General features: G+C 43.0%; 2 protein-coding genes across 3 annotated transcripts; both read right to left on the reverse strand.

Moving 5' to 3' along the window:
- Positions 1-1,938: 1,938 nt before the first annotated feature.
- LOC306733034 (pterin-4-alpha-carbinolamine dehydratase 2) lies at positions 1,939-17,143 on the reverse strand. 2 transcript variants are annotated; one of them, XM_079214219.1, is made up of 4 exons: positions 16,970-17,143; positions 15,848-15,979; positions 3,576-3,656; positions 1,939-2,232 (listed from the first exon to the last, which is right to left on the reverse strand). In XM_079214219.1, the coding sequence occupies exons 1-4, from the start codon at positions 17,081-17,083 to the stop codon at positions 2,137-2,139; spliced, it is 423 nt and encodes a 140-aa protein (XP_079070345.1). In that variant the 5' UTR covers positions 17,084-17,143; the 3' UTR covers positions 1,939-2,136. The 2 variants fall into 2 exon arrangements, with proteins under 2 accessions (XP_079070345.1, XP_079070346.1); XM_079214220.1 differs by lacking the exon at positions 3,576-3,656.
- A 3,025-nt stretch (positions 17,144-20,168) lies between these two features.
- On the reverse strand, positions 20,169-26,106 carry txndc15 (thioredoxin domain containing 15). Its single transcript, XM_079235267.1, has 6 exons — positions 26,000-26,106; positions 24,990-25,309; positions 24,268-24,414; positions 23,881-24,044; positions 22,435-22,565; positions 20,169-20,907 (listed from the first exon to the last, which is right to left on the reverse strand). Exons 1-6 carry the CDS (start codon positions 26,094-26,096, stop codon positions 20,711-20,713), a joined length of 1,056 nt encoding a protein of 351 aa, XP_079091393.1. The 5' UTR covers positions 26,097-26,106; the 3' UTR covers positions 20,169-20,710.
- Between the last annotated feature and the right edge of the window lie 316 nt (positions 26,107-26,422).

Consider the following 26,422-nt stretch of genomic DNA (forward strand, 5'->3'; position numbering starts at 1 on the left):
CAAACACATGACCTGCAAGGACTTTCATACCTGTTTGATAGATAATCGCCGACTCGTGGGAAAGATTCAGTCTTCAGAGAAATATGCCCAACCACATGAGGAGGACTGAAAAGTGTCTTAATTTTCTTATTTTAATATGTGGCTATATAAAGTATTTATTATTTAGAATTTTTTATTTGTTATCATTATTGCTTCATATGGACAAGACACATTAAAGAAGCACTGGACTAAATGCCACAAAAAAGATTTGTTTTACATTTGCACTTTGCAATTTTGTTAAAGTTCAATAAACAGATGTTCATATAGTAATTTTTGTCATTTAATTTGTGACATTTGTATGCATTCACATATATTCATATGCGGCATGCTATACACTACGCGACGAAGTGTCCTCTTTTTCACAAACTCAAATCTGGTCACCCTAGTGTACGTAGTCTTCATACAGTGTGTAAGTGAAACGTGCCGAAGTGTTTCCACCCAGATCTATCGCTACTGTCAGCTGTGGGAAGCTGTGATCCGCTCAGATTAACTTGTGACAACACTGTGCTGTCTCACACCGCGAATGTTTTATATTAAAGACTACGTTCATGCATCGCTATCATCATAACAATATCCTACCCTGTGCAGCAGCATTCATCCAGATTAAACACCACTGTTAACTCATTGTTTTGCGATAAGGATAGCGTACATTGAATAACTACACACAGGAGTTAGCGTCTCCCTTAAAACATTACCTACACACAGGAGTTAGCGTGTCTCCTTAAACAATACAATGGAGCGGTTTTCTGCAGCATTCATTTAGGATTTACGACAGCATTGGCACGAAACGGTATCCATCTTCATTACGAAAATATCACTTGTTGACTGTCGACAAAAAAACAAAAAAAACAAAGCGGTAGTTCAGAGGACACTTAGAGGCTAGAGGATGTACATGACCAGCGGTACGATTCTTGCCCGGAACCGCAACTTTGTTTTAATTTTATTTTTGTCGACAGTTAACAAGTGATAAATATACTTATTTACTTTTACCAATGTCTGAGTATAAATGCAGGACTTTTACTCGTGATGGAGTATTTTATCTGAATACTTCTTCCACCACTGAGATCAAAACTGTGAACATTTGACCAATTATTGCTCTAATGGAAATGCAAACGCAGACTAAAGGAAACAGCAACAGACACAAGCAGGTTTTACATACAGAGTTTATTGAACTGGGATCCAGCCACGCTTGCAGGTGAATTTGGTATTCTGGTGTTTATATTTTCCAACTACCGGCCACGTCTGACACCAGAGTTTCATTTGGTATCGATCTTCTCGCCTAAATCTCGTTAAAACATTGAATAACTTCCCAAAACGTCAAACTATTCCATTAACTACAGTCTGAATATATGGTAAGTCTTTATTATGGTAAAAATGTACTCATTTAAAAACAATTAACCGATTTGGAGCGAACTCCATCACCCGACAGCCCTGCAGGCGTTCCCCTCACCTCATGCTTCATATGTTAGCTTCTCAGGCTAAAGCTACACACTGCGACGGAGAGGAAAATACTTTTTGCTACATGTGTTGTCAGCGTGAACATAGCTCTACTGATTTGGCTCTTTTATGATCCTCTTCTCTCTCTGCTGATCTTCTCCTGATGGCGAAGCAAATCACACAAATCACCCCCCACTCCTACTGACTTTGACCCCTTCCTCCCTTTGCTCCAATCTGCACGGCCAAAAGGAAAAAATGTGGTCCAGTGGATGACTGACGGGTAATACAATTTTCCCAAAAGCTCAAGGTGACGTCTCCAAACGTCTCGCAGTTCAATTTGCAATCACAGAACACATAATTTGGGCATTTGTTCCGACTAATTGTTGCAGCCATAAGATGAAACGATCACATCACGAAGCTGTAGACGGGCGAGGAGGGAGGACAGACACACACCGCTGTTGCAAAAATCAATATTTAATTTTTTTTCTTACAAAATGGTCTGCAAACATAAGAACAGGACATCTTACACAGGTGTTATTGGAGAGGATCCTGGGGGGGCGTCTATGGATCAATAGGATATGATATTTTATTTTATTTTATGAAGAGCACTGCAGAGTCGTGACTGAAAGCAGAGAAATCTACCGACTGAAGAGCAAAATATTACATTGAAAGTGCGATTTTGTCGATGAACTTGGCCATTTTGATGTCCCGTTTGGAGAGTCCTCCGCAGTCGTGCGTGGTCAGTGTGATCTGGACCTGCAGGGAGACAGAGCACACCTGCTCAGGTGAGGGGAACTTCCTGGAGCCTGTTGGTTGGCGACGAGGCCCGAACCACAGAACAAAACCCCGGGAAACCGCAGCATGTATATCCTCTTTGTAGTTAAACAGATGGAATACAACGTGTTAATTAGTGAGCTGCACAGATATTGTCATCTTTGGACAGAGCCAGGCTAGCCGCTTCCAGGCTTTGTGCTAATCTAAGCTAACTGCCTGCTTGCCATAACTTAAACTAACTGCCTGCTTGCCTTAAACTTATGTTCCAGTACAACTAAAAATTCTGCTGGTAATTACGTTTCGAGAGGAAACATATTTTGTCCTAGATTACGTTTTCTTTTGAAGAATCGGTTTCAAATCACGAAGAAGTCTGTGTGGGGAAGAGTTCAGGGAGTCGGACAGATCCCAAAACCCACGGCTTTCAACACGGAGACTGCCGAAACACAACCAAGTAGTTTTGTTGCGTTTTGTTCCATTTACAGGATTGATGCTAAGCTAGGTAGCAACACTTCCCCAAAATGTTGAACTATTTCTTCAAGCCTTGATCAACATTAAGCCGCCTGCATTTGGCCCCACTCACTGAGATTTCACTCAACCAATGAGGATTCTCCCTGGAGAGCAGCTCTGGCCCAGAAAAAAACAGAAGCTTGTAAACACACAATTTAATATTGATCGGCAATAAAAGAGAACATTAATGAACATTAATGGAATATTTGCAGTAGCTCAGTATGCATCTATTTCGTGGTGGCCGAGGCTCCGTCAGAGTGGATTTATGAGCGAGTGGCTGCCGAGCCGTGCCGTGGGGCCGGCAGCCACTTTAATAAAGAGTGGATTAGGATCCGCATTCCTGTCAGAGTGTCCCGCTCCACCACGCCGTAACTCAGCGGCTGCAAAATAATGCACAGAGATTTTCGGGGACTGGGTTTGTCATATCAACCGCTACTTTATTCCTGAAGGGCGGAGGAAGGGAGAGCGTGAGCGTCGCCGAGGGGGAGGCCAAGACACTCGCAGAGCTTTTCACAAGAAAAACGACGGGATTAGAGCGCAAAGCTACGGCGGGGGTTCTGCCTAACGGGAGTGTGTTTCGGGCTTTGAGCCGAGAGCCCAGAACCAGCGAGGACTGTTTGACACGGGGAAAAATAAATGACTTTATCCGGGGTCGATTGATCTCTGTGTGCCTTTAATTTGTCATAAGCCGAGCGTAGCGCTGCAAACATGGCCGCGACTCAAACACGCAGTCGCGATGAGACCCTAAACAAATGGAGCGCTTCTCAATCACTTTTCCAAAGTGTGAGTTGGGCCTATAATGTGGGGAAAGTTATTACCTTGTTATAAACATTGAACCATTCTGGGTGATGGTTCATCTTCTCCGCCTGCAGAGCCACTCGAGACATGAAGCCGAACGCCTGTTCAGGGAGAAACCACCAGCTGTCAATCAAAAAAATACACTATACAATACTTATTAATGCAAATAATTGGCAACATACAATAACTGTTGAGAATATGCTGAATAAATGGGATTTTTTTTCACTTCATAGAGACGGAAATAAAGATAGTTTTTTTTTAATCCGACTGGGTAATGTCACTGTTAGAGCAAAAACTACAATTTACTGTACGTAGCAATGCAAACACTTAGAAGTATACAACATTTTGCAATAAACAATAATTGTCAATATAGCTTTAATAAGCTTTTTTTTACCGTGCATATGAGCGTGTGTATTGCTGTGAGGTGGATGACATTTTGCAAGTAGAGCTAAAATAAATATGACGATAAATTAGTGCAGATATGGGTCCTGAAAGGGGCTGAAGCATGAGAGTGTGTGTCGTCTGTAGTCCGCTGGTGGAGGCGAGAGGCCAAGCGGCTCTCAGACAGAGGCCGGCTGTACGGGAGACGGCCGCTGGCAGGAAGTTGGAGGTTTTAAGTCATTTAGATGAATATGGTGAGAAAAATATAAGAAACCACTGATGCGAAAGAGTTCAGCTGCAGCCTCCAAAACAAGAGCGTACAGGAGCTGGAATGTTTTATCACAAAGAAAACACAAAAAAAAAACTGTTTAAAACAACAAAAAAATTCATTAAAAAAAAGAATTGCAACAATAAAAAACGTTTTATAATTTAGTGAAACTATTAAAAAGAAATACTACTAATAAAATCCTCCTGAAGATATCTTACAAAATCATCACGCTCCATCGCAACAAATGTGAAGAGTCATCATTCAGTCAGTCGTTTAATGAATAATAGATTAGTGATTTGGTCAAAATAAAATAAATTAAAGAAATTTCCAAAATTTTTTCAAAACTTTTCCCAAAAACTCAAGGTGTCGTCGGCAAACGTTTTGCAATTCAATTTGCAATCACAGAACACTAAAATAAACCAGATAATATTCAGAATGTAGAAGCTGTAACCCAATAATTTGGGCAATAATAATAATTGACTAATTGTTGCCGTAAGATGAAACAATCAAATCACGAAGCTGCAGACGGACGAGGAGCGCGAGAGCACACACACACACACACACAGACACACTTCAAGTTCGGCATGTGGCTCTCTCTCTCCAATCACATCCAGGGAGTTATTATGGTTATTCTAATCATCTACAAAGAGGAGAGTGAAATCCCTCGTCATGCCCACTGTGAGGAGGAGAAGGAGGAAGAAAGAAAGAAAAAAAATCAGGTAGACCTATTTCAGAGCAATTTCCCACTGCAATCTCAATTAAGCCCCTAAATACTTCCTCCCCGCCTAATTAAATCAACTGAAACGCCATTGTTTACGGCCGCGGCTGCACCACCTGACATGACGAAACAGAATTACTCTCGCCGAAGAAATTAGTGCGTTGTAACCAATTCCTGGAGACGTCCTGTTTGGTGAGCCCGGGCAACACGGCGGCGGGTGTGTAACACGATCGGCCGCTTGATCAAATTGGTTATCAAGGAAAACCGTCTCCTGATCAATTTAAGTAATTGGCATATTCCTGCAACTTGACCCCCACTGGCACCAATTTGGAGAGCGAGGCGGTCTGTGTTCTCTCAGTGCTCATTGACTCTAATGGAGACTGCTAAGCAGCCTGTCAGGTGTTCTCTCGCTCTCTAATCTGCTGCTGAGGAACTTTGAGTGACAGGTAAAAGGATTCTGTGTGAAAACTTAAAGCTTCTTGCACATTGTCCTATTTCAAAACACCACGTTCCTCTAAAAAGTTTCCTCTTTTTAAAGTTTAAAATCAATCATTTTCATTATTTTTATTTTTGCTACCTCATTGGCACCAGCTCATGGACGTGGAGGTATTCCCTGTGACGTCAAACCATTTTGTAGCCTTGAGTTTGGTATTTTGTCCGTCGCCATTTTGACGGACAAAACGTGAGAGAGGAGCCAAATACAACCAATCGCTAAATAAAACAATTTATGGCAACCAAAATGTTCATTAACTGAAAAAAGCACGTCTGTAAGACGTAAACAGAGACGACTCCCAGACCGCACAACGCCGTGGTGTCGACCTGTCAATCACCTTGTAGCCCCGCCCTAGAGCATCCGCTGCTTTATGGTCTGTTTGACTCTAAATGACCATAATTTACTACATAAACATCATGCCGTATTGAAGAAGACTTGAAACTAGAGATTGAGACCATAAACTAAAAATAAATAAATAAATATCAGCCTAACAAAATGCAATCGGCCTCTTTGTGATGCCAGTTTAATTTCTTGACTTAATTTGGTGTATTTTCGGTCCAAATACTGCTACATGTTGCTCATCAATGCTCCAAAGGATCACGGCCATTCACACACGACTGGAAGAATATTAGGTTTAATTTGACTGGAACAGTTTCAATAACTGTTTTCAGGCTTCTGGCCTTCATGGACCAGCATGTGTGAATAGTGAGTGCACCTCCTTATTTAATACAGGGAGGAGCCAACTGGGTCACACCACTTAAAAAGCAACACCATCACAATAACACAGCCATCAATTCAACGGCATCGTGGCAAACATCTGTATGATACGTTTCCACATATTTAAAACTCTCCCTTCACTTCAGTTTTAATTCAAGACGTATAATTTTTCTTCCAAAGCCGGCTCACGGCATGAGAGCAAAGAAGAACAAATGCTGTATTATAAAAGTGTGGTTTTTATTTTGCATGCTTGAATCCAATGGATTGGCCAGTGAACCAACCCCCAACCAGAGCTTAAACTCACGATCCAGTGCTGCACAAAAAACTGCTTTTATCAAGCCGGGTGTCACGCTTCATGCAGAAGTCACACATCCACGTTTACGCAAAATGTAATTTGGATGAGACGAAGAGGAAGTTCAGCGCGGACGCAACATGAGCCCCGAGTGTTGTCGAAAGACGAATATCCAAATAACCTGAAATCCTAGAAAGGCCCAAGACATTAAGTCCCTCGGGGGCAGAAAGGGGAGCAGCGGGACAACAATACCGCCGAAGTGGCGGTCTGTCACCTGGAGGTCATCTCAATGACCTCCACTTGGGCCAAACAAGGAAATAAAACCAACCCTGCACACGCTGCTGAGGCCTTAAGGTCAACAGAGGTCAAGGACTCCCCCCCTCAGAGGGCTTTGTTTACCCCATTGGTGTTGCACGGGCAACACGTCTCGGCCAGCCAGCCGCCCGCTCTCCAACCAAGCTGCAGCTGTCAAATAATTAGACATGACATTACCCAGACCTCCCCCATCTTAAATAATCAGAAACACCCGATGGCAGAGCTCCCCTTTCCCCCCCAACGCGCCCGCTTTTTTTGGAGGAGCCGATATGGTGCTATTACGGCGTGATTGTCATACAACACTGGATGAGACAACCTGACGTGGAGGCAGAGTGGTGCTCTCCGTCTCTCTGCGGCTGTGGGCTGGAACCCGGGACTCGCTTTCAAACACATGTGTCTGTTATTTGCAGATCGGTTTTCCACCGCCGCGCGGTCCAGGGGCTTAGGAACGCCTGCTCCGTCCTGCCAGGACTAAGTGCATGCAGATTGCGCCTGCTCTTGCAAGACTCTGACTGACACACACACACACACACACACACACACACACACACACACACACACGTCAGCCCCCTGGAAAACCTCCACTCCTCCGCCGTGAAAGGCAAGAACGCTGTGAATTGGTGGTCATGATGATGATGATGATGATGACGACCCCCACCTCTTACGTCTCATTTCTCTCCTTCAGAAGCTTCCAGCTGGCCGGACAGGACTGTTGCCCCGCTGGGTTGACGTAAAAATATTGAATAATAATTTGGAAGCAAAAGCTGCCAAGCGCGGAAGTGCAAACGTCATAATCTTCTCGAATTATTGTTCTTAAAGTTGAGAAACACAAAGCAGAACTCCAGCTTGATACCTTGGAGGTGATGCACGCTGTGAACGGTCATTAAGTGACTGTCATCCTGTGTGGCCGGATGTTCACGCCACGTTCAGCTCCTATTTGTGCAATGAGTGTCGTGTGAGAAGTCTTTGACCGACAACTAAAATCTTCAACCGGCAACCAAAACCGCCATGATTGAACTGATGGAGACAAACGTAACCCCGATGAAGGACGAGAGGTAGACGTTCACAGAGGACCTCCCAGACACGCTGCAGAAAGAATACCAGAGGAAGGAGAACTAGGTGGAGGACCAGATACACCTGAGGGACCCGGCAGTCATGGGTCTCTGCAAGGAGAAAGAAGGTCTCTCTCAGAAGCTCCAAAAAACAGCTGTTGACGAAACAAGCTAAACTCCTCTGGAGTGAGAAAGCTTGGCGAGCTAAACGCAACGCTCTGGAGGAGAAGTTCACAAAAGGAACTGGCCTTGAAAGAACAAGCGCTGGGAGACCAAAGTAAAAGCTTGGCAGGCAAACGGGCAAAGTTCGGGATGGGAAGTTCAAGAAGGAGCCAGCCAAGAACGACTGGTGGAAGGCCAAATTAAAACAGGTGTAAGACGAGAAGAAGAACAACGACCTGGTGGAGAGACGACAAAGCTTGGAGACGGAAGTCAAGCAGATGAAAGTAAAACAGAAGGAGGACGACCCGGCAAACAAAGCACAGAGCTGGGAAACAACCGTCACACAGGTGGAGGACGAGAACAAGGACCCGGAGGAGCTGAAGATGAAGAAGATGAGGAGGAGAGGCTTGTCCCACTAGAAGAGGACAGACAACGAAAGGCTAAATGTATGAGGAGCTGGAAAAGAAGAAGAAGAAGAAGAAGAAGAAGAAGAAGAAGAAGAAGAAAGCTGAGATGGAAAAGAAAGCAAAGCAGGAGAAGGCAGAGAAAAAGATTATTTTTCCTCAGGTTGGACAACAGGTTTCACCAACAGGTTTCTTGGACAGTGTGTATATTCTCCCTGTGTCTGCATTGGCTTTTCTTTGGCCGCATGTTTCCTCCCACAGTACAAAACCCCCAAATATGCACTTTAGGCTAATTGGAAACTTGAAATGCTCTACTTCAATCAAATTATTATCATATTATGCACTTTATGATAATTGGACACACAAAAAGAAGAAATTACATATTTTTAAATCAAATAAACAGTTCAATAAAGTTAACTGTGTCTACTTCTCTGAATAAATGCATCCAGTATACATGTGTACTCTTTACACAAAGCAAGCTCAGTAGGCATACTTAAATTGTCTGATCTTTATGTCTAGTTTAGGACCATTTCTTATTTATTTATTTATTTATTTGTATTACATAATTGACAAGATTATACAAGTAAAACATTCAGATAAAGTCAACTACATAGATTTTTTAAATCTTCACATATTTAACAGATTTAATAAGAGATTTAGTTAAGAGAACATGAGAGCAGCACTACAGCCCCAATGAGTGAATACTCCAAAGATACAACAATATATGCATCATATTGGTCAACGTATATCATGCACAACTATGACTTTTGTGAACGGCTTTCACGCATGCTGATTTTACTTGGACATGTAAGGAAATATTGTTTAATTCTTGATTTGAATGTGTACATTTAAAATGGTCTGTACATGAGGACAACATTTGATATTTTTGTTTGAGCAAAATGCAAACTTGGCTCATTTCTTTGGTAGAATAGTCGCTGTGCATTGTTCCCTTACTGCATATTTAGATAAAGGGTTAATTATCTAGAGCAGGGATTCCCAAAGTGTGGTGGGGTGCGCGAGCTGCCTCTAGGGGGTGCGTGAGAGGAAAAATGTAATGGTGGTCTAATGGTGTAATAATTAATATTAAACATATTTTAAAAAAAATTAAGTAGGATTTTTTAATTATAAAAATTCCCTTTGTAAGATTTACATTTAATTCCAATTAAAAACGTACAATTTAATAAATAGATGCACTTCCGGTCTTTTACGTACACACTAGCTAGCCTAGCTTGTGCACCTAACGTCATTTCATTCATTCAGCAACATCCATGAAAATATGTTAAACTGGCTGAAATCGGGGAAGCTGTCAGGTGGGACATCTGAAGCTATCAGTAATAAAAGAGGAGAGGGACAGAGAGAGAGGGAGGAACCGAAGGCGAGAGAAACGGAGAGGTGCGTTGGGGAGAGACCGGGAGAAGAAATCGACCGGGAGTCGGAGAAAGAGGAGACGGAGGAGACCGAGAAGGAGGAAGGGATATCACAGACAAACCGGGAGCACAGAGACTCATCGCGGAGTCAAGGTGAAAAAAGAGGAAACGAAAGTGAGCATCAGACTCGGAAAAAAAAGAGGAAATATGATGACAATTATCTGGGTCTGGGCTTCACTTGGATTGGCAATGCAGATTGCCCGAAGCCACAGTGTGTGTTGTGCAGTGAGGTTCTGGCTAACAGCTGTCTGAAGCCTCTTATTTGCGCCGCCACCTGAACACCAAGCATGCCAGTGCAAGTCAGAAGCCCCTTACATTTTTTAGATCAAAATTGGAAGAGTTACAAAACAGCCCAAAACAATTGCAGTCTCATTCATGTGTTGGGTCTACACCAGGGATTCCCAAAGTGTGGTGCGCGCACCCCTGGAGCCTCCTTTTTTTATTTACATCTGTTTCTGAGCCTATGTGCCACTCTTTGTTCTTTACGTGGCTTACTGTGTTTAAGTAAATAAATGTGAAATGCAATCTGCCTCTGAGCCTGTGCGTGTGTCCTCGCCATCCTTATTGCTCTTTAAAAGTGACGCCTTGTGTAACTGAAATTTATACAGCGGACTAAATCTTGTAACAAACGCCACGCGCGAGCAAACAGTTCTCGCATTGGTCCGATTTTATGCGGCTATAAATAGGCTCTGTTGTGTTTTTTTTTTAAGGTGTGGAGGATTGGGGGTGCGTGAACCCGGTCGGGATGTAGAAGGGGGTGCGTGGCCTAAAAAGTTTGGGAACCGCTGATCTAGAGGAACTACCAAAAGTACGCTTGACTTCATAGATCATCCAGCCGATAAAAGCCCAGTCCATGTTGCCCAATCTCAAGCCACGCTTGCTTTGGAACGTAAACAACTAACATGGCTGTTGTTCGTACTCACAGCTCTAACGATAGCAGCTTCTAGCAGCTTGTGGAGCTTTGGTGACGACTATGCCGTCCAATCATTTTTTTATTTAATTCAATTTAGTTTATTTTGTATAGCTCAAAATCACAAATTTGCTTTCATTGGTCGCCGTTGGGATGTAATGAGAATCTCAACAAATATAACAAAAACAGTTTAGAAGATTACTAACCTGCTCTTTAAACTCAACCCATTAGCTGACGATTTGTGCCATTTCATCGAAATGTACTTATCACTTATCACTCATTTCGTCTTAAAAAAAAAGGGGGAAAAAATGCAATCGATCATCTGTCAACTAATAAATGAATCAGCAACTATTTTTGGCAGTAAATTAATCAGTTTGAGCTATTATTTAAGAAAAGAAAATCTAAATATTCTGATTCCAGCTTCTGAAATGTAAATATATATTTTCTGGTTTCTTTACTGATAATAACAAGCACAAACCAACCTCTAATTTATCAGAAATACTGATTATATTGCACTTAAGTTCTTATTTAAATATCAAAATACTGAGATATGAAATGGCCGATAATTTAAAACGATATTAAATTAAATACTATATTTAAAAAACAGAATGTTCAAAATTTTCCTTTGAAACTGTCATCCATCCATTTTCTTGATTGACACTAATGATCTCTAGTTAAATAAAAACAGTTTAGTACACTAACCCTAACCCTGTTGAAAGGTGTCTCTCCCTTATAGCTCGTTCTCTTTGCAGGAGAGACTCCTCATAATAAACAACCACATTTCCACCCAAAACGCAGCTTTTGAAGAATCCTTTTCTTCCCGCCCTTCACTGTACAACTGAGTGTTTATGGGTAAAGACCGAATGCCATCGTTGTCAGCTTCAGCTAACGTTCCACAGCGTTTGAGCATGCACAGCTCACCTCTCCTACACAAACGGCATCTTACAAGGCGACCCATTGCGTCGCATGAATGTTTCCACTCCATCCGCCCGAAACTTAAAGCAGATGTCATCTGTAAACATACACAACATGCAGCGCGATGCGTAAACAATATCAGTGACTGCGAATCAAAAGTTACAGTATTAAAAAGATACGCACAGATGTTCCCACATGTGATTGCAGAGGGATTCTCACTCCAGACAGAGGATTTCACCTCTCAAACCTCATTAGAAATAACTTGCGTTTACTACTCAGACGACGGCCGCTATCGACGCAAAGTTTACCCACAAGCTGCAGATGAATTACCGAGCTGCTGCAGCAGCGTTTCCACTTGCTATAATCAAAGAAAAAGAAAGTAAGAAGAAAGCAAATCCAGCTGTCATGTTCTTTCTCAGTTAATTTGCAGCTGCGAGGGTTCATGTGTGGATTTGTGAACCTTTACCGCCGCCTAGAGGCCACGGGAGTGCTCCCACTCACACAGAGGGGATTTGTTATTCTCATCATAAACTCTCGGGGATCTGATTTCCTCAAAGCCCATCACTCGCAGATAAGTGGCGAATGGAAATCAGCCAGCGTGTCGCTCCTCATCTCCATTCCCCCCTTCTGGTAAAAGCCCTTTAAGAACAGCCATGAAAGTAAAAACATTTTTAAAAAATGCATCTGATCTAGAGAGAGAATTAAAAAAAGAGGGGAAAAAAAAGACAGACGGAGAGAGTTGCCAGCATGTAAAATTGGAACAACATGAGCTCATTCCCCAATAACATGGGGCACAGGGTGAATGAGAGACAGACAAAGACAGAGATGGGTGGCAACAGAGAACTGAAAGCAACGCACATCCACCAGAAGGAATGATGGGGTTGTTAGTGGTTTGTGAACCAGATGAGACATTTTAACCAATTTGATTGTTTGTGAAAGAAATCATTCTGATCGAAGCCCCAATTGCTGCCAACTGGCCGCCTGGCGCGTTTCAGCGTAATGCAGCCTGACGGCTCAGGGTAAGAGGAGAGGCTTTGGAGCAGATGGGGGAGGTCAGCGCTCGCCCCCCGACTTCAAACGCCGGGGAAGTGTAAAAACAGACTATTTCAGGGGCTAAAACAACTAACGGCGGGATTAGAGGAAGTCCGCTAAGTGGCCTTGAGATGTTGCAGTTTACTTCACCCGATGCGGGGCGGAGTTCTCCCAATTCTCTGCCAAAAAACATTCAAACATTTTTAGTGTCTCTTTTACACCCAGAAGTAGAAGATCTACCACACGGTCACAGTGAGTGGGACATTGCTGAGACGGTCGCCTGGAAATGGCAACTGACACATTTCTGTGGTGGGTTTCCTGTGCCGTGACAAACCGGGGAACAAGAAAGTTAAATGAAAACACTTCCAAGTTGTTTTGCAGCATTTCTTGAGGCAAAATTATTACACAGAAGAGGTAGACTCCGAAGAACTTACTCTGGAAAATACTTTTCACAACAAAAGTATATTACAAATTAAAGTATGTTGGAACGCCGACGTAAATGCATCTATGCTTCATGTGTTGAAGCTGCATTCTCTCTGCTGTCCACCAGGGGGCGACTCCTCTGGTTGTATAGAAGTTTATAGAAAATGACTTTACTAAGTGATTGACATGTCCCTACCGCAGCGATAGTTGACAACTAAATTAATAAAATTATGATTATTTTATTAATTGTCCCGATCATGCTCAGCCCGTTAACACAGGCGATGGGTGGGAGGAGCCATCTCTCACGAGTCACAGCAGTGCTTTTCTTTGCAGGTAGGAACCAAAGAAAATAATAATCCCAATGACTGCACCTGCAAGCAATCAGCACATAAACACACAAGAATTTGTGCGTTTCTGATGGTTAGCGAAACGGACGTGAGTCTGGTGCTCTGCGTCCTGATCTCCATCAAACAGAAATGCAGCCAGTTTACAGCAGCCCCTCGAAGACCCCCCCCCCCCCCCCGAAGACCTCAGCACAACCCGATAGATGGAAAAAATAAAATATATAATGACAAGGATTTGGATCAATATTGAGATAATTATTAATGATCTATTAACACAGTGATTGACATTAATGACTATTAATGTCAATAACTTGAGGAACACTGAGCTACTTATGCTCTTGATGATGCAGCGGTGGATTCGGATGTTTTAATGCGGTCAATATGGTAAAAGTTTAATATTTTTAAAACACAGAAACTAATGTGTGCAGAACTCTTTGCTACTTCAGAGCCGGGCGATGTGGCCGAGATCTCGGTGACAATACTTAACACAATATAGCAGGTTTTCTGTTGATTTAATTAATAAATAATAAATATATGAAATAACCATTTCATACCCTTGTGTGAGGTAAAAAGTATTTTCTCATATATTTAAAAACGTCAGTGTGAAATAATCAGATTTTCTGAGAAATTTGAGCTTGTTATCAATTTAGACGACGTAATGTTACATCATGATGATGTCATCACAATATGATTGCATCATATTGAATCATCGACGCGGTTATCTGAACTGACGACCTGCAGCTAGAGACATTGGCCGTTTCTCAATACCCAAGTACACACTTTTGGAGTCTGGACTTGGGAGTCCAGACTCTCACAGACAGGAGGATGCAGGACGGTCTTTCTGCAATTGGAACAGCAGCTGACTTAATGACGTCACCACCTCAGCTGTTGTTGTCATGAGTAACTCTGATTCTTCACTGTAAAGTATTTTTACAGTCAAACAAAATATGACAACCCAGCTTTTTTTGTACTGGTTTCACAGACATACACATATCATTGTTTGTTTGTTTGTTTGTTTGTTTGTTTGTTTGTTTGTATGTATATATATATATATATATATATATATATACACATACATATATATATACACACACACACACACACACACATATACACATACACATACACATCGGAGCCAGCGGATCATTTCAAAAAGTCCAGCCGAGATCTGGCTGCTGTCGGCGGGCAGCAGAGCGCTGACGGCCTGGTGCTGCGGGGCTCACCAGTCCCGCGAGCAGGACCTCAACCCGTCGGCGTATCTTTTTAAGTCGGCCGATTCTTGAGAAAGCGACCACAGATTTGATGCTACAACTAACTTCTCGTCTGAAAACATCAAAAAATGAAATTTAGTGACTCAACAACGGTAGAATTCAGAGAATGTTTTCTCATCCGCCATTAGGCTCGTTCGAGATGAGCCAGTTCTGCGCAGAATCGATCAGCGGCGATCGGCGCGCAATGCATGCCGGTTAGATTTGTGTCCGACTTGCTCTGACGTCATGCACACGTGATCAACGATACTCTCACGAGACCAAGCCGGCTGTCGATTTCAGAGTCAGCCGCCGCAGTTGCTTTCCAACGACTGCGTGGCCCAGTGCATGATGGGAAACGCCTGGCTGTCGCCACATCAGAGAGCTGATTGGCTTTTGGATCTGACAGCAAACACCACGTGTTGGAGAAAATCCTTATTTTATGTGTAGTTGGAATACTTAATGCTGGATTATTGACTATTAGTCTCATGTTTGATCTAAACACATTTCTTGTGTGGTTGTTAATACAAAATCGTATTTATACAACACACATCACAACTACTAGTAATGTATTTCACAGGCAGACATAAAAAGACCAAAGAATGCAGCTACACACACATTTCTACATAAATATATATTTACAAACACATATGAATAAATCCAAACGTGATCTGTAAACTACAAGTAGACAAAAGTTCGGAACTAACAGGAAGTCATTTTTTCTGTGACTTCCTGTGTATACTTTGAAGGCAGCTGAAAACTGTCCGACTTGATCGCAGGTTATTGACAACGCCTCCTGCTGCGGCCGCCTGCTCTCTCTGGATTCCAGGCGAGGTGCAGCTCTAACGAACGAGTCTATTGTTCCCCGTTTGCTGGTCCGAAATGCATTCTGGGATATTGGCTCTCTCAAGTACGCTCAAGTCTGCTCTGATGCATCCCTGGTAAAATGGGCGGATCAAGTCACATCCGGGCATTTTCACCGTTCTTGGCGAAACGCGGACTTTTGAATTGGAACAGTACTTGGGCCGCGACTGATGACGTTTCACGAGTCCACAAGTACAGAGAAGAACGCATATTGAGAAACGGCCAACGTTACATAGTGAACGCTCAGCCTAAATTAAATCTTGGCCTTAAATCCAAGTCTTAACCGGAAACTAAACACAAGAAAGGGACAAAATAACCACACACACACCTGATTGAAGGTTTTAAAGTGAAGCTCTTTGAAGATGGCGTCACGTTCCTCCACCTCCACCCATCCTGTGGCCCTGAGGTCCATCACCTGCTGATCCCGGTCGGCAGCTGGGAGCCAGTGGGAGTCTGACGACTGGAAACCACCCACAAAACTCAGAGTGTGTACACCTCATTGCTGTTGTTGTAATTACATTAGAACAAGCACTTACTCTGTGATTATTGTCTTTTCTCAATCTGCTGTGGTTTTCTTTATCGGCCACATTTATGTTTCAGATGTAAATCAGGGAATAAATTCCTATTTCACAACTTAAAGTCTGTAAAACTGACATTTTTACTTATAATGTACATTATTACTTCCTCTCACCAAACATCACTTTCCTCCAGAGAAGCTCATTCATCCTTTGCTGCCACTGTGGAAACTGTTCAGATTCTTTGAGGCAGTTACCGGAGTGCTATTCATGCTTCCACCAGGCGGCAGCCAAGCAGCGAAAATATTCATATTTAACAGACCGTGAATTATCCATCGGCAGTCTAAATAAATACAAAATAAAAAACACCTACACCAAACTCTATTATAAATTCTAAATCAGTTAGATATTGGCTTGTTTTAGTGCAAACTCACAGCAATAATAATGTAAGTCGTGGCGGACTTCGGCAATTTAATAAACAACATATCGTAACTTAATCTCGAAATGTTCAACTTTATTACAGAAACGTTCCCCGCCAGTGGAATACACGTTGAAGGGGGGGGGGGGGCACGAATGGACTAATTTAAGGTGATATTTTAATGTAATATTGTCACGTGAATTAAATCCAAATGAATAATTTGCGCCGAATTAAAGAATATCTTAAAGAAATCCAAAAATGCCACAAGGGCTCCTTTACAACTTATATTTGTTTACATGTGGGCTTTAGACGTTGAATGCAGTGCATTTCAAATGGAGTTTGGTTTGCCTTCTCTTTTTTTTTTTACGACAACGGCGCGTCGACAAGTGTGTACAGTCCTTTGCTCGTCTCACGTGACTACTCGTGCGCGTGCATAACTCCAGTTTAAAAGGTTTATGGGATAATGCGCGTGCACGTGCTCGTGCCAAAGGACCGACTGTCACAATGCGGCACTCACCATTTTAGACGCGTGGTTGTTGCGGAGTAGAGGCAGCAGCAGACTGCTCAGCCTCAGCAGGCTGCTGCTGGGCCACGAGCCGCCCGGCATCGCGCTAAACATTAACCCAGACATGACCGACGGCTCTCGGCTGTTACCCCGCTACACTTCCACCTCTGCTGGACTCTGCCCCGGTCCTTCCACAAGTTCCATGGCTGTTCAGTTCACTGCCTGATTAAAACCCTCGTTTTCGTTATTTATATATATATATATATATATATATATATATATATATATATATATATATATATATAGATAGATAGATAGATATACTGTAGTGTTTTACAAGTTCGTTGGTCAAATTTAAACTTGCACACAACTTGAAAGAAATTAGGCTCGTTCGTTAGAGTTGCGCCTCGCCTGGAATCCAGAGAGAGCAGGCGGCCGCAGCAGGAGGCGTTGTCAATAAACTGCAATCAAGTCGGACAGTTTTCAGCTGCCTTCAAAGTATACACAGGAAGTCACAGAAAAAAGTATTTCCTGTTAGGTACTTTTGTTTACTTGTAGTTTACAGATCACGTTTGGATTCATTCATGTGTTTGTAAATATATATTTATGTAGAAATGTATGTGTAGCTGCATCTTTTGCTCTTTTTTTTGTCTGCCTGTGAAATACATTACTAGTAGTTGTGATGTGTGTTGTTTAAATACGATTTTGTATAAACAACCACACAAGAAATGTGTTTAGATCAAACATGAGACTAATAGTCAATAATCCAGCGTTAAGTATTCCAACTACACATAAAATAAGGATTTTCTCCAACACGTGGTGTTTGCTGTCAGATCTAAGAGCCAATCAGCTCTCTGATGTGGCGACAGCCAGGCGTTTCCCATCATGCACTGGGCCACGCAGTCGTTGGAAAGCAACTACGGCGGCTGACTCTGAAATCGACAGCCGGCTTGGTCTCGTGAGAGTATCGTTGACCACGTGTGCATGACGTCAGAGCAAGCCGGGAGCAAATCGGACACAAATCTAACCGGCATGCATTGCGCGCCGATCACCGCCGATCGATTCTGCGCAGAACTGGCTCATCTCGAACGAGCCTGTGTATGTGTACATTACAATGCACAAGAGATATGATAATTAATAAGGCATAATATTATGAAGGATTTATAAATTGTATGCATATGAAGGTCACTGTATAATGATTAATGTGTGAATGGATTTTAAAACAAAGTTGCATGTTGCATGTGGAGCCAGGGGGACTGTCTCTTTACGGAATTGTAGTTCCCTTGTTCGCCTGAGGAGGCGGAGCTGGACAAGTAACAGAATCTACCCTTTCTGAAGAAGACGAAGAAGAATAGCTCCGCCCCTGAAGCTGCGGGACCAATGAACAACTAGCTTGTAGGTAGAGGTGTTGATAGGTGATATTAACCAATGGAAGGGCTTTAAGCTCCGTGGCTGAGAGTAGAAACTAACTTGTGTGAGAGGAAGGGTCTACTTTTTTCCTGCTGCGCAAATGACAAAGGGTACATCCCAAGCATCTAAATTGTTGTTTCCTCGCTCCTCGATCGAACCGGAAGTGGTTCTGCGCCGCCATCTTGACGGCCGTCCCGAAGCTCTTATTCTGCTCTGAGGAGCGAGGATCGAGGAGCTAGGAGGGAAATCGGAGGAGCCATGTTCGAGGAGCCCGGAGAGCGAGCTTCCAGGAAGTGTTTTAACGCTGGACGCGCCCCCTCACTGTTCATCTGTTATGTGATTGGACGCTTCAGCTAAGTGGCCTGATCGCTGGAGTTTCATACCAGAGATGATTACAGATTAAGCTATATATTATATCTGTTTTCTTATTCACCATCTGGTTAAAATATGTTCATTGTAGGTCTGAACAACAAAATGACCACAAACAACTGTCTTCAATACTTTGTGGAACCGCCTTTTGCTGCAATTACAGCTGCAAGTCTTTTGGGGTATGTCTAGTCCAGCTTTGCACAGAGACTGAGATTTTTGCTCATTCTTCTTTGCGAAACAGCTCAAGGTCAATCAGATTAGATGGAGAGCGTTTGTGAACGGCGGTTTTCAGATCTCGCCACAGATTCTCGATGGGATTTAGGTCTGGACTTTGACTGGGCCATTCTAACACATGAATGTGTTTTGTTTTAAACCATTCCATTGTAGCCCTGGCTTTATGTTTAGGGTTGTTGTCCTGCTGGAAGGTGAACCTCCGCACCAGTCTCAAGTCTTTTGCAGACTCCAACAGGTTTTCTTCCCAGATTGCCCTGTATTTGGCTCCATCCATCGTCCCATCAACTCTGACCAACTTCCCTGTCCCTGCTGAAGAGAAGCACACCCAGAGCATCATGCTACCACCACCATGTTTGACAGTGGGGATGGTGTGTTCAGGGTGATGTGCAGTGTTAGGATTCCGCCACACATAACATTTTGCATTTAGGCCAAAAAGTTCAATTTTGGTCTCATCTGACCAGAGCACCTTCTTCCACATGTTTGCTGTGTCCCCCACATGGTTTCTGGCAAACTGCAAACGGGACTTCTTATGGTTTTCTTTTAACAATGGCTTTCTTCTTGCCACTCTTCCATAAAGGCCAGATTTGTGGAGTGCACGCCCAATAGTTGTCCTGTGGACAGATTCCCCCACCTGAGCTGTGGATCTCTGCAGTTCATCCAGAGTCACCATGGGCCTCTTGGCTGCGTCTCTTGTCAGTGCTCTCCTTGTTCCGCCTGTAGGTTTAGGTGGACGGCCGTGTCTTGGTAGGTTTGCAGTTGTTCCATACTCTTTCCATTTCCGGATAATGGATTGAACAGTGCTCCGTGACATGTTCAAAGCTTGGGAAATATTTTTATAGCCTAATCCTGCTTTAAACTTCTCCACAACTTTATCTCTGACCCGTCTGGTGTGTTCCTTGGACTTCATGGTCCTGTTTGCTCCCCAATATTCTCTTAACAAAACTCTGAGGCCGTCACAGAACAGCTGTATTTGTACTGAGATTAGATTACACACAGGTGGACTCTATTTAGTCATTCGGTCAACATTCAATCATTCAGCAGTCATCAGGCAACTTCTGAAGGCAATTGGTTGCACTCAGAGAAAAGGGGGCTGAATAATTTTGCACACTGCACTTCTCAGTTTTTTATTTGTGATTTTTTTTTTTTTTAAATCATGTATAATTTTCTTTGTACCTCACAATTGTGTGACACTGTTTTGGTCGTTCGCATAAAATTCCAATAAAATATATTGATGTTTGTAGCGTGTAATGTGACAAAATGTGGGAACGTTCAAGGGGTATGAATATATATTTGAAGTATACCATTTAAATCAGCTTAAAAAAGGTGGAATCATTCTTAATTTGGTTTAATTGTATTTAATTAGTGGACTACAATCCACTGCAGCATTTACCTTACTTCTTCCTGTTCCCTACCCACACCGTAGTAAAGCTTCTTTTTTTGCACTCTGCCCTTTAGGGCTATGGCTGAAAGAGAATATCTCACACAGACACACGACTCAAAACACAGACAAAAGCCCAACAACAGTTACAAAACATCACCGTCTTTAATATTAATCAAAATCGCGCACACGCACACACACACACACACACACACACACACACACACACACACACACACACACACACACACACACACACACACACACACACACACTTCAAAACATCAGCAAATTAGCAACTGTTAATTATTTATTTTTTACATAACAAATTAAATCGTTCACTACCAAAGCGTCTTGCAGTCTCAGTCCTGATGCTCGTGCTCCTGTCCCGGTATGAGCCAGCGGATGCTGTCCGTCCGCAGGATGGCATACGTGGTGAAGCCTGCGATGAAGAGGATGGAGAAGACCAGCAGCCAGTCGATGCTCCTCACCGGGACGCTGAGGAGGGGGCCGAGGCTGTCCGTGTCGGTCACATTATTGTCGGGGCCGACTTCAAACCCTGAAAGCACAGGAACAGTTCGGCTTGAGTCGTACTTCAGTCAGCAACTTCTGTTCAGCTATTTCCCTCCGGTTGAATGTTTGATCTTATTATGAATTAAATACACATTAAATTGAATGGTATCTTATGCACAAGGAAGGCCCTGCTGCATCTTCATCTATTCAGCACCCACAAAATGTTTAAAATCATTGAGCATGAGGTTCAACTATCATTATGTTAACAGGAAGTGGCCAATCCAAATTAGATCAGCAGAGAGTGAGAACTCTATCGAGAGAATGGTGAACTTGCAGCAACTTTCCGGTCTGAAAAGTAAAGCCAATGCTTCATGTGTTAAAGCCGCATTCTCTCTCCTGACCACCCGGGGGCTGCGACTCTGGTTTTATAGAAGTCTATATAAATTACTCTACTTCTCTCTTGATTTATTCCCTCAGTAATTATTGTAAACATGAGTTTATGTCTCAATCTCTAGTTTCAAGTCTTCTTCAATACTTCTGTTTATTTCCTAAATTACGGTAATTTAGAGTCAAACAGACTCATCTTTCCTTCCCATTCGGTTTTCAATTCATGAAACTTAATTGTAACCTGTTTGGTCGCCTGAAAATGTCTTGCTCAGCGTTCGGATATACTGATGCAGTGTTCACACCGGACGCGACACAATTTGTCGCATCGCGCTTACCGCTTCAGTTTGGTCGCGCGAGTGAAACGAGGGTGTTCACACCAAACGCAACAAAGGGGGCGTGGCTTATCGCCGTTGATTCTCTCCGTGAAAAATAGTTATCTTTTCCAGGATCGACTATGGAATAAATAACCACTAGTTCTGCTTTATACTCGTTGTGGAAGTCCCAAACATGTCGGAACCTGAAACGCCCTCGTGTCTGGGTTCATAACATCATCCGTAGCCGCACACAGCTCGGTGAATTTCACCGACTCCTCCAGGAACTGCGTCTGGCTAATCTCTGAAACGGATACCGTTTCCTTCATCCACCATGGAAATAACCACTAGTTCTGCTTTATACTTGTTGTGTAAACTCCACATACGTTGGAACATCAATCTCCATGGTGTCTGGGTTCATAATATTATCCGTAGTCCCACAACAGCGTCTGAATGACGGCCGCTACCAGCGCTACTTCAGGCAGACTAGCAGCAGTTTGATTCAGCGACGGCACGGGTGATGGGCGGAGCTTCTCAACGCTGATTGGCTGACGCAACTATGACTCACGCGTTTTTGTCGCCGGAGTTGGGATATTTCAACTGGCGCGACTTCGCCCCGCGTCCTTCGCTCAGTTCGCGCGGCCTCAAACGCGCCAGTCGCGTCGCCCGGCAGAAATGTCGCACCGTTGCGTCTGTACATTGACTTTGCATGTAATCTGGTCGCGCAACAAAATTCTGTCGCGTCCGGTGTGAACACGGCATTAGCTCTGCTCTCCCGCTTCAAGGTGACTCCGCCTCCTTCTCATACACAGTCTAGTCTCTGCTGAAACCCTAAAAAGCTGCATCCTTACAGACCTCTCCTCCTCGGTTCGTACCTGTCTGGTTGCCGATGAAGGAGGCGAGCGTCTCCAGCGTCCTGTCGGTGTGGTTGAAGCGAGCCATGGGTTTGGCCCCCTGGAAAAGCAGGATGTTGGGTACCGCCACAGTCCCGAACCTCGTGGAGAGGCTGGTGGATGACGGGGACGCACAAGACGCACAAGACGCACAAGACACAAGAAGGATTAACGGCATAAAGAAAATAATGTTCCAAAAAAAAAATAATTCTCTACTTGTAAAGATACTTCCACCTCATGTGGGCATCTAAAAAAACATTGTTGTGTTTTAGAGTGTCTCATGGACACATTGTTGCATTTTAGAGGGTCACATTGTTGAGTTTTAGAGCAGCGGTCCCCAACCACCAGGCCACTTAGACGAAACCGGTTTGTGGCGTAAAATAAGCTGTTTTAGAGGGTCTCATGGAGACATTGTTGTGTTTTAGAGCATTGACTCAGAGCATCGATTCTCAAGCCACCCGTTTTCAGTGGGTCGCGGGCCTTTGCCTGGGAAAGGCAAAGGCCTTTTCATCTTGTGGTTTTATTTTGAAGGGACTATTTATGCTGCGGGTTGTCATTTGTTTTGCCGGCTCTGGTTTCAACTTGTTTTGCACTTGTCCCTCCATGTTTTCAGCAGCGTGTGCCACGTTGGGTCAAACCATCCTGATATGGGGGAGACTCTGGGTTTTTGGGATAAGTAAATTAAACAGCCTACTGAATATAACATTCACAACTGATGCCGCTGCCTGCACGATCCCCAAGAGAGTGACTTTGTCCATAGTAAAGTGTTTGTCATAGATTAAGTGAGTGTGTATTCTCAGTTATAGTTAGGTCATTTGAGCCTTTTTGAAACTACTTTGGACTTTTTTGTTTGTGCATGAAAGCTGTAGAGTCTGTAAAAAAAATGGCTGAAGATTCTGAATTGTTATGTATGTTGTAATACCTCGTGTCCTGAAGATACACTTTTTGTTTTTTAATTCAAATGCAGCTAATTGAGTGTGAAAGGGAATAGTTCCCTCTCTAGCGTCGCCACCAGCTGCTCATTTTGGTTTATCATTAAACTTGTTTTTGTGTTGGCATACATATTCTGTTTTATCTCAGGTTAAAACTGCACCATCTTTTCATTCAATAAATTTGAGAAGTTGAGAATGTTCCTCGATTTGGGTCTCGGCTTGTCATTCAGGGGGGATGGTGGGTCCCGGAGCCAGACCAGTTGAGAACCACTGTTTTAGAGGATCTCATGGACACATTGTTCTGTTTTAGAGGATCTCATGGACACATTGTTCTCTTTTAGAGGATCTCATAGACACATTGTTGCATTTTAGAGGGTCTCATGTCAAAGAGCTCGGGAATCATTGGTCTAAGGATACAGAGGCATACATTTGGTTTAAATTAGCTCATTAATGCCCAAAAGCACAAACCCTCTTGTACAGTTTATAATGTGCTCACCTGCTGTGCTGCGAGGCATCCAGTGCCAGGAAGTGCATGCTGGGAAAGACTCGGGGCAGAGCGTTGAAGTGAGGGGCCAGGCTGGCTGAGAACTGGCACCAGGTTGTGAAGAACAGCACGACGGAGCACTCTGTGCCGTTGGCGTTTAGGTACTCCATCAGGTCCTAAGAGACGTGAGGAACAAAGAAGACTGACGGACGGATTCTGGATTCTCAGATGGAATTTCATTTGAGGAGTAAAAAAATAAAACCGCCCGTGTTTTATGGGAATTAACGACGTAGTCGGAGGACGTCTTTTACAAAGAAAATGATGGCAACTGGATGTGAAGAGAATTACTGCAGAAAAGCTGTGATGAAACACAAGCACAGCTGCTCATTGTGCCCCTACCTGCGACGCGTTCAGGACCTGCACGGCAAAATTGGCAATCCCCGTGACATTCCTCCTGTCGCAGGTCACCTTGTAGGTCTTGGCGGTCTCCGTGGCGTTCTGCTCCTCAGTTGGCTGGAGGTCGGCATGCACCATGTCGAGAGTGATCTGAGGGGGAAACGTGCAGATAAAATCAGATTTAGAATGACACAAAATATAAACATCTAAAACTAATTTTCATTGCTGATTAATCTGCGGATTATTTGATCTATGAGTCGGTTATCCGTTTGGTTTCTTTGTACCTTGAATAAAGAAAGTTGCACTTTAGAAGCACTTAACTTTACTAAGGAAATTGTACTTTCTTGATTCTTGTTGTTCTGAGTTTGTATTCATGGTTGAATGCACTTATTGTAAGTCGCTTTGGATAAAAGCGTCAGCTAAATGTAATGTAATGTTTATTTCAGAAGCTTTAGCGACGTCTTCCAATGTTTTCCAGAAGAAAAAAAACACTAAATTTACTATCGCATGAGAGAAAGAGAAGCGATACTTAAATTATTAATCAATTATCAATATAGCAGAGCAGACACCATTTCTGCTGCTCAACGAACTGACTGACTCATCGTTTCAGCTCTAATGGAAGTTTCTCTGCATGATTTTAGATTCATACCTTCTATGTTTTTAGGTTGTATTTTTTATGTTTTTTTGGATTAACAAATTTAATTATTTGATCTAATCTGAGTTACCTGCTCTGACGGTTCCTCGCTCATGTCCTCCATCGACGCTCCTCGGGCGTCCGGATCAGGGGGTCCGCACCGGGCGCTGTTCTCATTGCACGGCGGGGAGAAGCCCGACTGGAAGTCTTTCACATTTTTGGGGAACAGGGACTCGATGTCGGAGGGGTCGATCGGGGCTTCGGTTCCCATCACGGCATCCGCCATCTCCGCCGTCTTGAACTGCCTCTTCAGCGGAGAGTCCAGGTCTTCTAGCTCCACGAATTTGGGGCTGTTTTCCATTTCGGACACCGCGTCCTCCGACGGCATGAGATCCAGTGACTCGTCATTCTCTGAAGGAGAAAAAAAAAAAACACAATGACCCTCTTGTTTTCTTTTTGAAAGTGTACAACGTTTTAAAAAGGTTTTTCTAAAGATAATCTCTTATTTATAAAGAAACTCCTCTTTTGTTTGCCATAAGTTACGTCCCATGAAAATGAGTCGAAAGTAAGATGCACTGCAAAGGTTTCCAGACCTCTAAACCACAACAAACATGTGTTCAGTGACAAAAGGAAGCGATGTGAAATTGCAATTCAGTTAGGGGAGAGGAGGACAAACCAGTCAGATGAGCATTCAGATGCCAGTTAGTAAAGTAATGCAACCATATACACACAAAACATGCCCTCTGCATGAAGGTAATGGTTTTATTTTAAAGAGACGTTTGTTCACATTAAGTGTCAATAAGGTCAAAACAACTATTTTTGAAAGAGAGAATCACTAACGGTTCAGCTCATGCTACAATCCATAAATATATACATATATAAATCGGTGATAGATAGATAGATTGGTGCAATTACTGCTCCAACGTTTCTATTCATTTAGGATAATATCCACTAGTTTGATGGTTGCCATCTTGAACGCATCCTTGACACGAGTATCTTCTCGGCATAGAAATGCAATCAGCAGCATCACAACCAGTCGGCTCTTAGTCGGTGTTTTCATTTCAAAATATAAATATATAGAAAAAGCTGCATCTCTCTTACCTTGTGCGGTCACCGCTGAATACCTGAACACATCAAAATGATACAACATGAATATCAAAACACACCGGATATGAAGTTTATTTAAAATCTTCGTCATATTTAATTTAATTGTGTTATCCAAATTTAGCTAGACGCAAACCGCCATCATGACATGTTCAGGCGATGTTTTCGTCGAGCAGCAGCGGCGGGGGAAGAAGATACGTGTTGCACCCCTGAATTCTGCTTCCGGCCACACAGACGGCTTCCGGGGTGACTCTTCGCAAAAACGTGATTGACGTCATACTTTCGGATTTACGTTGAAATACTTGCTTGTTTCAAGGGAAATCCCAATTTAACTAGTTAAATACACCAAATAATATTTTTTTCAAGATAAATTAAGAAAATAGGTAAAAAGTTGGAAAGAACACTAAGCATTCTTCATTG

This window comes from Taurulus bubalis (genome assembly GCF_910589615.1).
Source record: "Taurulus bubalis genome assembly, chromosome: 2".
NCBI lineage: Eukaryota > Metazoa > Chordata > Actinopteri > Perciformes > Cottidae > Taurulus > Taurulus bubalis.

Bases quoted from the DNA above. Each gene is read 5' to 3' on its own strand.
- LOC306733034 (XM_079214219.1), bottom strand. From the start codon at position 17,083: ATGTCTGGGTTAATGTTTAGCGCGATGCCGGGCGGCTCGTGGCCCAGC. The intron at 3,657-15,847 runs GTGTGTGTGTGG...CTCCCTGAACAG, and splicing joins ACTTTAAAACCTTCAATCAG to GCGTTCGGCTTCATGTCTCG. The intron at 2,233-3,575 runs GTAATAACTTTC...GTCTCCCTGCAG, and splicing joins GGTTCAATGTTTATAACAAG to GTCCAGATCACACTGACCAC.
- txndc15 (XM_079235267.1), bottom strand. From the start codon at position 26,096: ATGACGAAGATTTTAAATAAACTTCATATCCGGTGTGTTTTGATATTC. The intron at 24,415-24,989 runs GTAACTCAGATT...TTTCCCCCTCAG, and splicing joins GCGAGGAACCGTCAGAGCAG to ATCACTCTCGACATGGTGCA. The intron at 24,045-24,267 runs GTAGGGGCACAA...CACGTCTCTTAG, and splicing joins AGGTCCTGAACGCGTCGCAG to GACCTGATGGAGTACCTAAA.